The sequence below is a fragment of the Falco peregrinus genome, chromosome 3 (assembly GCF_023634155.1).
Source record: "Falco peregrinus isolate bFalPer1 chromosome 3, bFalPer1.pri, whole genome shotgun sequence".
Taxonomy (NCBI): domain Eukaryota; kingdom Metazoa; phylum Chordata; class Aves; order Falconiformes; family Falconidae; genus Falco; species Falco peregrinus.
This window is the reverse complement of record NC_073723.1, coordinates 45696315-45712793: the sequence shown is the minus strand read 5'-3', so window position 1 is coordinate 45712793 and position 16479 is coordinate 45696315. Positions and strand designations below refer to the sequence as shown.

At 41.1% G+C, this 16479-nt stretch overlaps 1 protein-coding gene across 11 annotated transcripts in view; it reads right to left on the bottom strand.

The window, feature by feature from the left end:
* The window catches only part of ASPH (aspartate beta-hydroxylase), a 122805-nt gene extending 117458 nt beyond the window's left edge, over positions 1-5347 (bottom strand). For 3 of the 11 annotated variants that reach the window (XM_055801068.1, XM_055801065.1, XM_055801073.1), the window contains exon 1: positions 5118-5342. In XM_055801068.1, the coding sequence (XP_055657043.1) occupies positions 5118-5178 (61 nt within the window). In that variant the 5' untranslated portion in view covers positions 5179-5342. Of the gene's footprint in view, positions 1-5117 lie in introns of all 11 variants that reach the window. The other 8 variants (XR_008746716.1, XM_055801070.1, XM_055801067.1 and 5 more) reach the window with 6 other exon arrangements.
* Between the last annotated feature and the right edge of the window lie 11132 nt (positions 5348-16479).

Genomic DNA, 16479 nt, shown 5'->3' with positions numbered 1-16479 from the left:
TTTCTTGCTTCAAAAGATATAGCTGTGTCCTCCAATTACTATGGGAAGAAATAATACCATGGTTACAAACTGCTATGTCAACTTTCTTTAATAATAGTAAAAACACAAACAAAACAAAACAAACAGAAAAAACCCACACCACCTTAAAAAAAACACTGGCATGGAAAGTGAGATATGCTATAATAGTAATTAATTGTTTATTATTACTCAACCAGAACCTCAGGAAATAAAACTGTAAAACAAGAAAACTGCTGCTCAATTGTTACAAAACCCCTAGCTATTACAGGTTTTAAAAAGAAAGCCTTTAAACAAACAACTCGGTAGCAGTTGTTACGCTGGGTAAGTACATGCAAAGTAATAGTGCAACTCCATATGAAGGAGACTAAAATTTGTTTCATTTATAAAGCTGTCACAAAGCTGGACCACATATACTACAGTCTGTTTAAACTCAGTATATGTTTATCTGCATACTTAATTTCCAGTGTGTTTAAAGACACAACAGAGTTACAATTTCCACTTCAAAGCATAGCTCAAAACTCTGCCATGCAAAGAGCTAGCCCGTAGGATGCAGTTAGGAATAACACTGCTGCAGGCTATCACACAGATTACCAGTTTGTGATCTTCATCGGGAAAGAATCACTTGGGGTAACTCAGAACTTCACTGCTCAAGTTCTCTACAATGAAGAATTCAACATAAGAATTAGCACAGGAACACTTATCACATGTTTCACAGTGATTCAGGAAGGTCCAGCTGAAAACAAACTTTTTTTTCTTTTTGTACAGGTGATCAGTAAAGGGATTTTCAGTTTAAAGAAACAGAAATACCGAAATCTCACCTCTTTATGCACTCTGTAATTAGAAACAACCTTAACATGCATGCCTTCTACCGATTTTTTTTTTTTTGTTTTACTGAAGCCCCCGTATATCCGGCCATTACAATAGCATTTCCAAACCAACCATTCACCTTCTGCATTCACACCATGGCTCCATGATGACACAATCAAACTCTTAATTCAGCCTCATCCTCCCTTGACACCCAGCCACACAGCAATCTCTTCTATCCAAACGACTTTCCATAAAAGTGTTTACAACCAAAATGAGGAAGGAAATAACAGATAGATTGTAACACAATAAATCAGATTATACACTGCACAATTGTAATGTCAAGAGCATAAAGTAAGCATACTGACCAGTACTTCAGATCAGAAATTAGAGAGACAGAATTTGTAGATAGATAGAAGCATGATATTTACATAGAATCCATCATATATGAAAATTAGGTATTATACCACAGCACAGCCGGGTAGCTGAGAGAGACCAGAGAAGGCATGGGTAATCACATTACTACTTCCAGTGCTTTAAATGGGAAGTTCAGTGTTTCCATGAGCCAACAAAAGAGCTTCAGCAGGAAATAAGCAACCTGTTTAGCTGATGAACTTTCTCTGCTCTTTAGGTAAATTAAAAAGCTAATAGAAAGCCTTCATCAAGGGAAAGTACACTATAAAATAGTCTTTACAACAGAGATGAGACAAAAAGTCAAAGTTCATGCAAACTAACAGGCACAACTATCTTCCTAGAACTGAAAAAGAAGTACTAGTAGTACAAAATCGCATTTGGACAATGACATCAGGTCAACCGAAAAAAAATCCAACAAAAAAATCCACACCCCCCCCCAACAAACAACAAACAAAGTTAAAGAAGCCAGAAATTAATGAAAGGATTAGATAAGGGACCTTAGAAGGTCCAAAAGGCAAGTTAAAGGAGTTAAAAGCTTGGCAATACATTTGCGCTTAGATATCTAAGGAAACTACCTGATTAACCAGGAAAAAGTGAAATGAAGCATGTCCTGGGATCTTGCAGAGAAAAGTGGGAGATGTCAGAAGATAACCTCAATCACTATTACGGAGATTAAAGAAAATTTATCAAAGCAACAGTAGAGTACTTTTGACTTCAATCGGTGTGGCAACAGAGCCTCAGAACTACCAGAGGCAGGATTTATTTTTTTTTTTATATATATAAAATTAAGTTGTCTGTAGATACAGACGATGTCTTGTGTTGGAAATGTGGGTTTTGTATTGCGTCTAGCTTGTCATTAGATTAGAACTCCCCCACTTGTCATTAGAAATACAAAGAAAACAAATAGCAATTACTGCACAACTACATAATCAGGGAGAACTACGTTTAAGTAATTTTAAAAACGTAATTCTCGTAAGAAAAAAGAAGATACCCATACAGCAATATAATGACAGATGCCTTACTATCAGTACTCCTGCAAGTAAGTATAGCTTACAAAGTAATTCACATTTTGTAAGTCATTTGTATTTCAAAAGTAGCTGGGCTACTTATCCTCATTCTTACTGAAAGGCTTCTCCAGCCACTAATGCCCAAGACATTTCCAAATTTCCCATCTCGTGAAATCTGAGGGAGTTAATTCACGACAGGTGACACACACTTGTTCTGTACCAAAACTGTCCCTCATCCAGTGAAGCTTTAAGTAATATTCCAGCAAGTATCTATTACTTCATCTAGCTGTTTAAAATTTATTTTAGTCCTTTTAGAGAGGCTAGAGTTTTTACAGTGAATTCTGTAGACTAGTGACAAGAAGCCAGACTTCCTAATAAAGATAATAACACATTTCCCTCAACAAGTATCCCCAAACTGTCAAATTTTTACCTGGTTTTCACTTCTGTACTCCAAATAAAATCATTGGCCTATTCATACAATTCAGTAAATGTCACTTTCAAAGAAGTGTCCATCAGTAGCTGTACAAAGATTTTTTTTATTAGGATTGATTTGACAGCTTCTAGTATATGACTTGTCAAAGTAAAAGGTAGAGTTCTAGTTCTAAAAATTATTTAGTTGCAGCTCTGACATTTCAATGAATCTGAAGACACCTATATAAACTACAATTAGAACTATTAGCGACTTATTCTATTTGTAAGATTACTGTCAATATTTTCTGATGCAAAACATAAAAGCAGATTACTACATTCAGATGCAGGCATTGTCTCAGTGCACAGATTTCTAGATGTGCTGTCAGCTTCAGTGGTTTCACAGCTATGAGCAACACCTTGGCAAGAAGCCACGTACTCTCCTACGAACTGCTGTGAAAGTGAATACTACATTATTGACAACTGCCTCAAACTTGAGGTTTCTTCTTCACAGGCTCGATTACTAGCCATGTCAAATTCACTTCCTCATCTCATTTTCACATCCCTCAACTATGGAAGGCTTACTGGCTGCTGTGAAGACTGCCCCTCTAACTGTTACTCTATTCACACAAGAGTAATCATCCATTACTTCTTTCTGCAGCTGCAACTATGAAAACAGCATCAGCTTCACGCTGTAATTTCTACAGTCCTCCAAGGGATTCTAACTAGAAGTTGCTGAAACTAACAAAATACTTGTCCAAGTTTGTCCAAGTTTAAGAGGTTACATCTTAGGCAAGTGCCTAACGCATTACTCATACTGCTTCATCCCCTCATAGATAACAGTAAATAAAGTGTCCCCAGTACAATTATACAAACCATGTATCTTTTAATATAAAGAGCTAAATTTTTACTCAAACCGAAAATAAAAAATTATGGCATACTTTTTTACTTAGCCAGAGATTCAGTTTCCTGATAAATTTGTTTTTCAAAGGTTGACAAACCTTTTAAGCGATATTCAAAGTATTCACAGAACCATGTTTAGTACTGAAAGATATACCAGGGATGCATGTTCTTAATGCATTATAATCGAAAATCTGTATTTAGCGTGCTTAATACTACATGATGATCAGAGCACCTCCAGTCCAAACAAAAAGTGTAATATAGACACTGGCATAGGCCAGCAATCAAAAAAGGATTAAAAAAAACAACAGAAAACCCCTACCAACAAAACCACCTCCATGAACATCATAATATTGTAACATGATCTCTAAACTCTTGTATATTTCAGTATATTTGAAAGCTTTTTCTCTTAATTCATCATGTGATAGGTAAAATAATCTTATATGGTTCATCCTTTAATTAATACTGTTCTCCATATTACTGCTATATTCGAAGAGGAAAACCAGACACTACTTCAGTGTCATTACCACATTTCATCACCAGAGCTCTGTGCGTGTCAAGCTCAAAATCAAAGAAGTTACAAAGAGCAAGCATTCAATCTCTCATAAAAGCACTTCCTTTCTTTAGTGCAGTGTGCAAGGTTCCATGCTGACTCCAGAAGTATATACCTTTTTCCTCTTTCAAGCATGTTCTGCTATGCTTAAAAATGCTACTGCACACGGAGCTTTCCAGCTTTCCCTACCTAAACTGTTCACACGTAGTAGTTCAGGAATAGTTAGATTTCCTAAGGTGTTCCCTATCGGGGCAGGTAGGTAGCTGTATCAAAAAGTCTTCTGCGTGCATTCTTCCAAGATTATTCCTCCTTGCTTCTAAACTCACAGAAACTTAGATGCTATACCTACAACAGATCTAATAACTTTAGACCAGTGCTGCTACACAGGTGAACCCGAGGAGGTGTTCCAAATTTTAACACAAGAATAACAACGACCTCACTAGCACCAGACACTGGGCAGCCCAGTTCTACTCTCGGCTTCTGGTAAGCACGGTCTGAGTGCACCTTTCCGGGATACCCGCAGGTGTCGAAACCCGCCGCAGCCAGGCGGCCTGCACGCCGCTCGCCTTTCCTTCGGGGAGCTCTCCAGGGGCGTCCCCACCGCCCAGGCCCGGCCACGCAAGCTTCGCCTCCGCATGAGCTCCCCAGAAGGGGGACGATGGAAATGGCGGGACAGGAGCCCAGCAACCTGCCCCTGCCCCGCGGCGCGGGGGGGGAGCGCGGCCCCCGCAGGCCCCCGCCGCGCGGCAGTAGGGGAGGGGGAGGGCGGGGGAGGCCGCACCTCAGCCCGCCGCGGGGCGCAGGCGGCGCGGAAGGCGCAGCACCCCCTCGCTTCGCCCGGGGCCTCCCCCGCGCCGCGGCGAGGGGCTGCAAAGGCCCCTTCCCTTCCCTTCCCCTCCCCTCCCCCAGCTACGGGGCTCCGGCCGCCGCCGCCCCGCAGCGCTTGGGGCCGCGGCAGCCCCCGCCCCTTCGCCCCAGAACGGCGGCCTCGCTCCCGCAGCGGCGCCGCTCACCTCTCTTGGAACCAGGGCTGGGGCTGCTGCCGGCGCCTCTGGAGCTCTTGCGTGAGGCCATGGCACCTCCTGTCAGGCAGCGGGGGGCGGGGGCGGGGCGGAGCGCAGCCGGCGGGGCCGCCGCCAGAACGAGACAAGCACCGCCACCGCCACCTGAGCCCCGCGTGCGGCAGCGCCCTGCGGCCCCTGCAGCGCAGCGCCCAGCGCACCGCGGCCCGTCCCGCCCGCCCGCCGCCAGCCAATCGCGGGGCGCCCACGGGAACGAGGCGGGGCGCCTCTCAGTGCCGATTGGCCGCGGGGCGAGGGGGAGCGGCCGCGTGCCGGGTGCGCGTGTCCGACACGCACCCCGCCGCCGGTGCCTTTGAACGTGGCAACGCGGGAGCGAGCGGCGACTTCTCGCGAGGGTTCGGCCGCGCGCGCCAGGAGGGGCCGGGGCCGCGGCGGCCGCCGCCGCTGAGGGGCCGCAGGTTTGGGTCCCTCGTCAGCGGCCGCCGCACTCCGCCCCTCCCTGCGGGGGGGAGCTGCCCCATCCCGTTCCCTGCTGGTAGGGGAAGGGGTTCGGGCCCTGAGGAAGAGCGGAGGCGGGGAGGGGGGGGCGGCTGCTGGCTGTCGCTGTGGGGCAGGGGGTTGTGCGGCCCCGGGGTCTTCTAGGTCAGTGAGGAGAAAGAGAGCGGGAAGCGGCGGGGATAGATGCTGGGAGGCCCGTGTGTCCGCGCGGGAGGGCGGCGGGCGGGCGGTGCTCCGTGCCCGGCAGCGTCCGAGCCGGCGGCCGGGGAAGAGCTGGCGGCGGGGCGGGGGGGGCCGGGCCCTCTGGCGCCCTGCGGGGGGGCCTGCCCGCAGCCCTCGCTGCGGGGGTGAAGCTGGCTGAGCGGGGCTTGGGAATTCCTACGGAGACTCTGCTTAAAGCACCCTGTGCTGTTTTTTAAACCGTCCTCCACTGTGTTCGAGCCTTAATAACGCATCCAGTTAAATGCCCAGATTATGTAAAATAGCTCATTAAGCCTTTCAGAGGTCGCCTTTTTAACCAACGTGGTAAAAGAGTTTGAAGAACGTTACATCAATGGATGAAGTCTCTACAAGCTTTTTTTTGAGGCTTTATAAACATACTTAAAATAGCCTGTGACAAAATAATCCTCTTTATCAATCACAGGATTTCAGGATGCTTCTTGTTACTCAGTGGTACGGATAGAGAATTACTTGAGTGGCAGCTTGGCATAGCAGTAAAAGTCTGAAACAAAAAAGCAAAACCCAGCTGTGAACTCTGATTGTAAATACAGTGTTTCAGGTAAAAATAAATAATTTCAGAAATAGGAGCTTTTGCAAATGCATTTGTGGAGAAAGAGCTCTGGCTTTTCCCAAAACAAAGGTAGGCACTGTGTTTTGAACAGAGTAATGCAATGAAGCTAACCAGAAATAGTAATTTACCGAGGAGTGTTAATCGGTAATTTTGAAAGTGATTTGAACTTAAGTGCTTAGTCAAGTAACAGGTTGACACTGTAGGTACGTAAGCCGTAGAAGTAAAAAACAACTAGTTTTGTGAACACCAAAGCTAGTGAAGCATACTTCTTGGTATCTCTTACATGAATTAATTGGTGTCTAGTACAGTTGGGTACTTGAACCTTTCACTTGGTTATGGCATTCTACTGAAGTCTTACTTTCACAAAATATGTAAGTAATAATAAATCAGTATTTCTGAAATGTTCTCCTTTTGTCTAGTGTGGCTGGAACTGCCAAACAAGTTCAAAAGTTGCTGGGGAGGAGCAGACATACCCATGGCCATGTACAATTTAGCACAGAAAAGCTAACAGGATAAATTATTAACATTTCAGCAAATTGGGAAGTACAGCGTAAGGAACAAATAGTCCTAAGGAAAGCAAGAAAAAAATTATAGTCGGTGATTACTGAAACTATAATGATTAGTAGAAGATGATTGCCTGTGTGACTACATTCTTGTGAGTAGTAGTTGCTGTCAAGTAAGACAACAGCTTTTTGTGATTAATGTGGAATACAGTTTCCTGAAACTGTGCTGTGGGAAGTGGCAGTTTGATAAGAAGTTAAGCATGTCGAAACAACTGGGTGAGCAGTGACACTTAGAAGAATTTTGCTAATGATTTACTGTGAACAGAATTTCTGACTAAATGGACTGTAAAATTCCTTACGTCTGTTTTCAATGACACACAGCTGCCAGAATTTTGTATTTGGTGTATCCAGTACCTGCTTGTATACTCTTGTGTCCAAGAAAACTTGCAGGATGAAAACATACACATAGAGGTAGAGCTTATAGCAAAATTGTATCTTTATGCTGATCACTAGCCTTCTGCATGATCTTGTTATTCAGAGGTTTCTGTTGATCTATAGCATCAGGAAGACTTTTTCTAAACGGAAGGAGAATTTAGATAAGAGGGACTGTTGTCTTTTAATGGTCAGAGAATATTTTTCTATATTCCTGCCTGATATCTCTGATCATGTACTTAAAATCATGCATAGTTTTGGACTAAACAGCCTTTCAGATGTACTTACCAGAAAGCAGTAGCCCTGGTTTTCCTGCTGGGATCACCTGAAGACAATTCTGGTGCGGGCTGTGTAATCTGTGTTGTGCCACTGAAGAAGCTGGGACAGCTTGGTGTGATTTACTCTTGACAGGGTGACTGTTGCAGCAAATGATATGATGATCCCTTCTGATCTGAAACATTGTGAAAACCTAAACAAAGTTTAAAAATGTCATTTTGGGAAAGATGATGGAGAGAAAAGCAAACAGCATGGGAAGGTGAATCTATATGGGAATGGCTTGTCATTTTTTAATCTGCTCAATTGTTTTAGAGCTACATTTGGTACATTGTGAGGCTATGCAGTAATCCACAAGAAGACAAATATCACTGGTTTTGTTTGCAGGAGGAAAAGAAACAGGGCAGATAATATAACAATGAGAAAGGAGCAAGTTTGTTAAGCAAAAGCAAAGAAGAAAAATCAGGAGGAATAAAAATTGACTTACGTAATAAAGCCAAGAGGTATGAGACAGCCCACAACAGTCAGTTGGAGTCTTTCCACTTGGATCATGCTTATTTAAAACAGAAAATAAAAAATCCTTCCTCTTGGCAAGAATCATGTTTACCTCTACTCCAAACTGTCCTAATTGACTGCTTGTTGAGACTACAGCTAAACTAAGGTTAAATTGTACCACATATCAAATCATTGTATTAGAAGAATGCTACTGATTAATGAACCCTGCTTGGAAAATGAATGCGTGGTTTTACTGTGCATTTTGTTTCCATAAATACCTTTGCATTAGTGCAGTTACAGCTATTTTGCTGCCCTGATTAATTCAATAGCACAGTAACTGCTATTCGACAGAAACGTATCAAAGGTGATAAGCTGAAGCAGCAATGAAGCAATTACACAAGAGGAGGATTCAGCTTCTAGTCTCCTAATTTCTAAAAGAACTGCAAATACATGACCTGTCTGTAGCAAGAAGGGTCTGAGTAAAAGAGGCATTATTACTATGAAAGAACGTGTGACATCTACTTAAAGTAATTCAGCCTTATATTTTTCACTTCCTGTATCGTCGCTGAATAAGCTATTTTAAATCACCCTTCACCTGTGCCAAATTCAGTGCTATAGTTTTTTGAGTTTAAGCTGTGTGTTCCATTGACAAATATATTTCCGTTCACAGTTTTTATCTGCGTTTGTCATAAAGTCATCTGTTACACTGCTAATAGACCATGACATTTCTTGCATGAAAAAAGTGTAACTAATAATTGAAGGCTCAGAGGCCTTAACATTATACTGTTGGTGTTCCTGAGCTATGTTATTCACATTTTGATCATTCTAACTGAATTACAGCTGTCCATTAGATTATGTCCATTTTTTATAAGTAAGTGAGTTTCAATTGATCATTAACGGAAAGCCCATTCTCTTAACTAGAGGAGAAGAGTATTTTTTTGACTTAATACATTGCAATGAAGAGAGGTATGGAATTCTCGGGATATGATAAACATAATATATTACAAACACTAAGATAGTCTAAGATTTTTCAATAGAAAACTTTGATATTTAGAATGTTAAGGTTTTTTATTGTCCAGATGATGCTTTTTTCATGCATGGTGAGTGAACTAAGAACCCTGCTAGCCAGCTGAAGAAGATGTTTCCACCAGCAGACTTCATGTTCAAAAACGTGCTTTGGGTGAACTGAGGACAAAGAGGGTGGTGAACAGGTTTTGCTGTTTTTCTGGATTATCATGTTGATACTTGAACTGCTGATCAGCTTTCTGTTTCTAATGGGGTTACAGGCAGTACAGAGGATCAACATCTAGCAATTTGCATTTGTCAGCCAGAGTTCACTAACTACTGATGGAAAACCAGATCAGATGTTTTAGGAAGAGCGGGAGAAAAGAGAAGGTAAACAGTATCTCAGTTATCCAAACGTAAAAAGCAGCATTCTCTGTGGTGGTGGTCCACTTACAGCTAGCTGACTCTGCAGCAAAGAAAGGTGTCTTTGAGTTGGTTATTCTTAAGGAGGAATGATGTCTCATTTATTTATTTTAACAATACTTTTATGGTAATAGACACCTGTTACTAAATTTATGCATTCTTATATAAACTTAGAACATCTTCTAAATAGTTGGTGGTAGTGACAAATGGAAAGCAGCCATTTGTTGGAGAGGAGTTCCAAGGATCTAACTATCCAGAATATAAGGAACGCAAAGAACTTCAGCCAGGCAAAGCATGTCTAATTCTGGCAAAGCTAAAGTTGAAGTGAAGTTTGGTTTGAAATTGCTAAAGTAGAATGTAGGCTATCTATTATAAAGTCTAAGATCAAAAGCTTGTTCTTCTTTCTCTCAGCTGATTTGTATTGACCTCCCCAGTGAGTAATGCAAATAGCATTTGGCCTTTGGATCAGTAGCGTGGCCTGGTAGTCTGGGATTTGTTACGGTATTGCTTGGATTCTGTGGGTCTTACTGCAGATTTCGCCAGTTCTGATTCAGCTAAATTGATCCCTGTGAGTGTAATTACAGCTGAGAATGAAGCATGCTTCTCAGAGCAAGTTTTTGTATCTGGTGATTAGGTTTTGCATAACCTGTGAAGATTATTTGGAATTTAATTGAGGCCATTTGTCATGTTACTATGCACCAGCACAGGAATATGTGGATTTATGTCCTACAGCATGAGAGGCTCAGAAGAAAAGAACAAACATTTCTTTGTGCACTTGTAACAGTTGTTTGTAATGTGTATTCTTGAAAGGACAATCAGAAACTAGCCTTGAAAGATCTTTAAACTGGAAGGCATACCTTCCAGATGGATTGAGAACAATTGATGGGACTCAAATAGTTCAAAACACAAGCTGACTACAGTTAGACTAGAACAAACCAGGATCAGTACTATTTCAGTTATCTTGGATAGAAAAAAAAATCCTCATTAGAGTGGCAGCAAGAGAATGAGGCTTAATCAGCCATTCCCAGTGCTTGCCATCATAACTGCTACTAAATAAGTAAGGTAAATAAGAAAATAAGAAGGTACTTTCCTACCAATGTACTGCCTGCTCTTTCCCAGAGACTTTTACTTATTAATTTATTATAATAGTTTAGCAAAAGGGGGAAAGCATCAAAATGGTCTCTAGCCTGCAGTTGCATTTGGTAAAACTGTTGTACAGGTTGCAGCAAAAGTACTGATATTACATAAGCTCTCTGAATTGCAAAAATTGCTCATTGGAAGTTCTAGACTTTTCATTTGTTTAAAAAAGAAAAACCTGTGTTGGTCATAAATTAGGATGTTCTTAAGTTTAGTGAATGTGCAGGTATGAACAGAAGTAGCAATGCACTTAATAGGTTGTCGTGATGAATCGTACTTTACTGTAACTTAGCAGCTTTCCAGAATCAGCCTGGAATATTTTTATCAAATCAGCCACCACCCATAGCTGCTTACCCCAAATACCATGTCTGAACTAGTCTTTCTTTACCTTCACACTTTCTAATAATTTTGTGAATTTTCCACATTAGAAAAGGAAACAAATTGTCCAAGCAGCAGGAGAATATGCAGTGCTCTTGGAACTAAATTCCTGGAGATTTGTTTCCTTTGTCTCCCAAAACTCTCTGCCTGTTTCAGTAGCCTCCCATCTTACACTGAGTATTGTGATCATCCCCATGGGTTGTTCAGATAACATGTACTGTCTGGTTAGTGCAGAGCTGTAAGGTTAGCATGTTTTGGCATGGCTGGCTACCACATGTTTGCTGATTAGTCATCCTGTTGGCAAATTAAAGAACTGAATCCTCTCTAATGAACTTTGTATCTTCAGTTATAAATAAATACCACTGAAGTTCCTTTAACATACGAAATGTACTGCAGCCTTCAGAGGCTTTTACATACTCAATCATTCCAGAAAAAAGGAGGAAGTTTTGCTTAGCTGTATTTAAATTAATTCAAAACCTGAAAGCACCTGCAGGAAATAGGTAAACAGTAGCTAGTATTGTTAGAAAAAACCCGTAAGTGCTAGACCTTTCCTTGTAGAGGACCTTTTCAGTGCAGAACACTTGTTTAGGGAGCTCTTGCAGCTAGTTTCAGTCTGGCTGTAGTATAGGGGCAAGGAAACAAATAAGATGAGTAGTATTCTCTTAAAAATTACAGATTTCAGTAAACCAGACCATACAAGATGACAACAGAACTTGCTGATGCTCATGTCTTTGCAAGTTACTCTGAGGCATATTCAACATGAGCTCGCACACCTCCTGAGACTTTTTCCCAGCCTCTGGAGACTATTTCTGCTGAGGCTACACACACACACACACACCAAAAAAAAAGACATAGGACTTCTTAGTATAGAGACAAATTCTTAGATATATCAGCTAGTGCTAGTGTTTCCAGCACCCTCACTTGCTCCTTGGTCTTACAAGGTGAAAGAGAGTAACCTAAGGTTGCTGTTTTCATGAAGTGAACTGTTTCTCTTTAAGCCCATTTGACTTGTCAGTGATACATGTAGCAGTTGAAGAAATGTAACTTAATGATAGAATTGTGGCTCGCTCACTACCCTATATTCTTTAGGCAACTGAATTTCAGAGTTGAAATGCTTTGTGTTTTATTTGTTAATCTCCGATGCTTGATATTAGTAGGACATGAACAGATTTGAGTGGAGTTGACTTAAAACTCACTGTATTTAGTAACTCCTTTGAGATAGATGATGAACATTCTTCTGTGTGTTTTCTGTCCGGTTAGCTTTTTGTGCATGAGTGTAAATAGTGTATTGGAATACTTCTTTTTAAAGTTGTGGATTTTCAAAGTGTTCTGCAGTAAGCATTTTCTGCCAGCTGTATGCTTCTGTTAGCTCCGCTTCCATTTCCCACAGGTATGTCTTCCCATCTACTGGAGCAGAACACTTTAGAGAGTAGTTCATTTTACCATTCGTTTAAATAACCCTTAGGTTTTTTGTTTAGTTTGGTTTTAATTCTTCTGTGTATTTCACTGTAATAGTTTCAGAAATGTCTGTTAAAAAAAATCTCACATTACACCGGACAGATAAGGTTTATACCTGGTTGCACTTACTGCAAACCCAATTTCTTGCCAAACTTTTCAAACTGAGAGAAGGATTGCTTCATTTATTTGAGGTAGCTAGACATAGTAACTCTTGTTTATGTGCGGCCTAACTCAAGAAAATATTTGGCTGTACTAAACATTCAGTACAGCAATATATACGCTTACTGTATTATTAATCTTGTCCCCCTCAGTGAGGGGATGAGGATACATATTCAGTAATTGAAAGAATAAAGCCTCTGACATAGAAATGTGTGATTTCTTTTCCCAAAGCAGGTGGAGCAGGCACCTTTTGCCCAGCAAAAAGGGTGCTTTATCTGTTATTCTCTATCATGGTATTTCAAGAGAGGACATTTATTGCCACTTTTGAAATTTGCCAACAAACTGAAAGGAATGTCTTCAACTAAATGCATGTAATTACTATTTGCTGTGATTAAATATGTAAATATTCTTTTATGACTAAGACTAAGTCCAAAAGTGAACCAAGGTGGGGAGTGAAACGAGACGTGTTTGCTTTGGATGAAATGGGAACAGGAAGCCAAAAGAAACATTTTTGTTTAAGAGCCCATTTGCAGGAGGTCTTCTGGGGGCATTGAGTTGCCAGCTGTCAGTTCCATCTGGCAGATATAAGCCAGTGCCTTCCTCTGGGGAACAGGTAGTAATAATTCACCTTATATTTTTAGCATCTTGTGGGTGTGGTGGTCATGATAGTGTATCCCATAGATTTTGAGGAGAGACATTGCTTTGCAGTGGAAGTGCGCCATCATTCTGATGAAAAGTTTTCTGCTTTGTGGATATAGAAAATCAATTGTATTGAAGGGTTGCCATTCACTTAGTAATTCATATGACTGCCAAGTTCAAGACAGATCCTTTTTTCATCTGATTAGTCAACCTGGTCAAGTTTAAGACACAATCCAGGAAGACTGACATTTAAAATAGCAAGTTAAAAAAACATAAAAAGGACTTCAATAGAATTTACCAATGTTACACATGCTAAAGTTACTTCATTTTTGAGAGCCTTCAGCTTCCCTTCCCTCACTTTCTGTAGAATGGAGGCAGGGTGCCAAGTTCTGTATATTTACACAGTCAAGAATAGAAGGCTGCCATTCAGAGCATGAGCGGGTTCCAGCTCCACAAGCCTGTCATTTGTCTAACATCTGACTTTCCATATCGGGATTAAAGTTATTGTTTCTCATCAGTTAAGACGCTGACTTCATTTGCCCATATGTTAAATTTTATAATAAGCACTGGTGTACTTTCTTCCATGTTCTCCTTCACATTCCACCTTCTTTGCCCACAAAAAAAAAAATAATAGATAAAAATTAAAAAAAAAGCTCATGGTGAGGACTGGTGCACTGTAATTAACAGGACGGTACTGTTTCCTAGGACTCCTTAACTGTCCATATGTGGTCCTCCATGCTGCCTTACAGTATGAGTTCGTTTGGGGAGGGGAACCCATCTTTAATTGTGATTGTATAGTTCCTGTTGTTCTTAGCTGCTACAGCAATATGAGAAATAACTGAATGGAGCAATGCCAGCAACAGAATCTGGACTGTGATGTTGTTTCTCTGTTTCGTACATGAAATTCATAAGCCTAGTTCCTGTAATGGCTCCAAGATAGTATCAAATGGTACATAGAACTGGATCATACTAACTGTAACTTTCTTGGTTTCAGTAAAACCTTACAGATTTACCTCTGTAAAGTCTCTGGCCATAGGTTTGCAGCCTTCAAATTATAATAGCTGTTTTGGAACGTACTTTCCTGTGGAGTCTAAGAGAAAACTACTATTAAATCTTCCTTTAGGGTAAAGATTTATAATTCTGATGCTTTTTCCTCAAAGTCCTTACTATGTGTGTGTCTAATGCAAACTCAGACAAACTCATGTGTTCGTGGTAAAATTTCCACTAACTTCCATTTGCAAAGCTGTTCTTTATATTTCCAATTTTATCAGGCCATGACTTTGTTTGTAATAGGCTGTTTTGCAAATTGTGCCATGATCAGTTACCAGTAGGTGGAAGGTTATTTTGTGAAGGTCCAATTACAATGCGTTGTGAGACTTAAATGCAGATGTACAGGAAGATGGTAATATGAACCTACAACACCTATCATGACACATCAACTGAATTAGTGAAGTGTTAAGCCTGATGTTGAAAAGAAGAGATCTTATTTCAAGGACCTGTTTGCTTTACTCATGACTGGGTACTAAAATGGCATGAATGTTAATTTAGAAAAACAGCCTGTGAACCTTTTGCATGCTGGTACATTTGGAACAAAGTGCTTTATTATTGGAAAGATATTTGGACTTTGGGATGGAGTAGGGAAGGATGGGGATGCAGGGAATAGGCAAGGAAAAGTGGTAAGAATAGAGTTAGGGGATTTTATGTGCTGAGGTGGGTGAACATGTTCCAAACAAAATTTTGTTTGCTCACACCCAAATCAAAACCGAATATACATTGCTAAATTGATTTAGTTGTTCTTTAGTACATTTTTAAAAAATCTAAGGGTAAGTTGGAATGCGGGCATGATGTGGAAGTTACCAGAAGAATACAAGGTATCAGGGAGTTCTTAACTCCAAGAGCTTGCTCTGCATGGGGAAGATAAGTGGTAAGAACTAAGAAAAGAAGTAGAACATCCCCTCATCTGAGATAAATGTGATGCTAGCAAACATGGTGCGTACAACAGGATGTTGGGGGAGAGTTGTTGTTTGAAAGGGGGAAATACTGGGTCGTTAACAGGAGTGTGGGAGCCAAAGTAGTGGCATCTGACAAGTTCACATGCAGTGAAGCTGAGGAGAAACTTAAACTGATGCACTGTGTTTAGTTCACACAACAAAAGTATTAGTGAGCTTTTAATATTCCATTAGATAAAGAGAGCCATCAGTGGCCTGGCTGGAGAGTATTGCTATGACAACAAGGTAAAACCGATATTTGCCTACTCCAGAAATACATGGTGTTTCTCATCATAATTTCATGTCACAAATTAGAGCAGCCTACAGGTGGTGGGTTAGCCCCACAAGCAGAGTGGAGTCCATGTTTTGAATCCCTATTTATGTAGATCCTGCATTTGTAGGACCCAAGTATAGACCAGCTAAGGCTGTTTCTCTTCTTCATAGTAGGCTGCCATTTCCATTTGGATTAATGACAAACAGAAGAGTAAGATAGAGCAGCATGACTGTAATGCAGTAACAGTAATGGGCTGAGGAATCCCATCAGGGAAGGTGTAGGATCTCTGTCTCTATGAAAGCAGGTAAGGCTCTGAAATTGTATTTCTGCAAAAGGGGAAATGATGTTTGCGTCTCCACCTGGAAGACCATTCCATTCTTGCCCTATGGGGAAAAATAGCACAGAGGTCAAGTCAACCCAAACAACTCCTCTGCATGTTTGAAGTGTCTTTCTTCAGATGGGTCTGCCCACTTTTAGCTTTGCTTCGTCTCAGCATCCTGTAGTGAAGGAGGAGTATCTTAAGACATACCGAACCTTGCCTTCAGTGATCAAATGATTCCCAGCATGTTGATAGTCTGTTCTGCCACCTTCACATCTTTCAATGCAGTCCACTCCAGGCTCTCATTTTAGTCCTCACCTGCCCTCTTCCCTGAGTTTTATCAATATTTTCTGTTATTACAGAATGCAGTTACTCTTCTGCTAAATAAGCAGACAAAAGTTGGCTAATACCATTTAATTGAATCCATCTATTTGACAGTTAACCTGCCTGGCTGACACTGAGCTGACACAGGTTGGTTGTCAAAAAGAGCTGGTACACTCCAACTGTATCAACCACATTTAATTTGCCTGTTCAGTGAATGTGAGCACGCCTTTGTAAGAACTGTTGTTACTGATGAGGAAC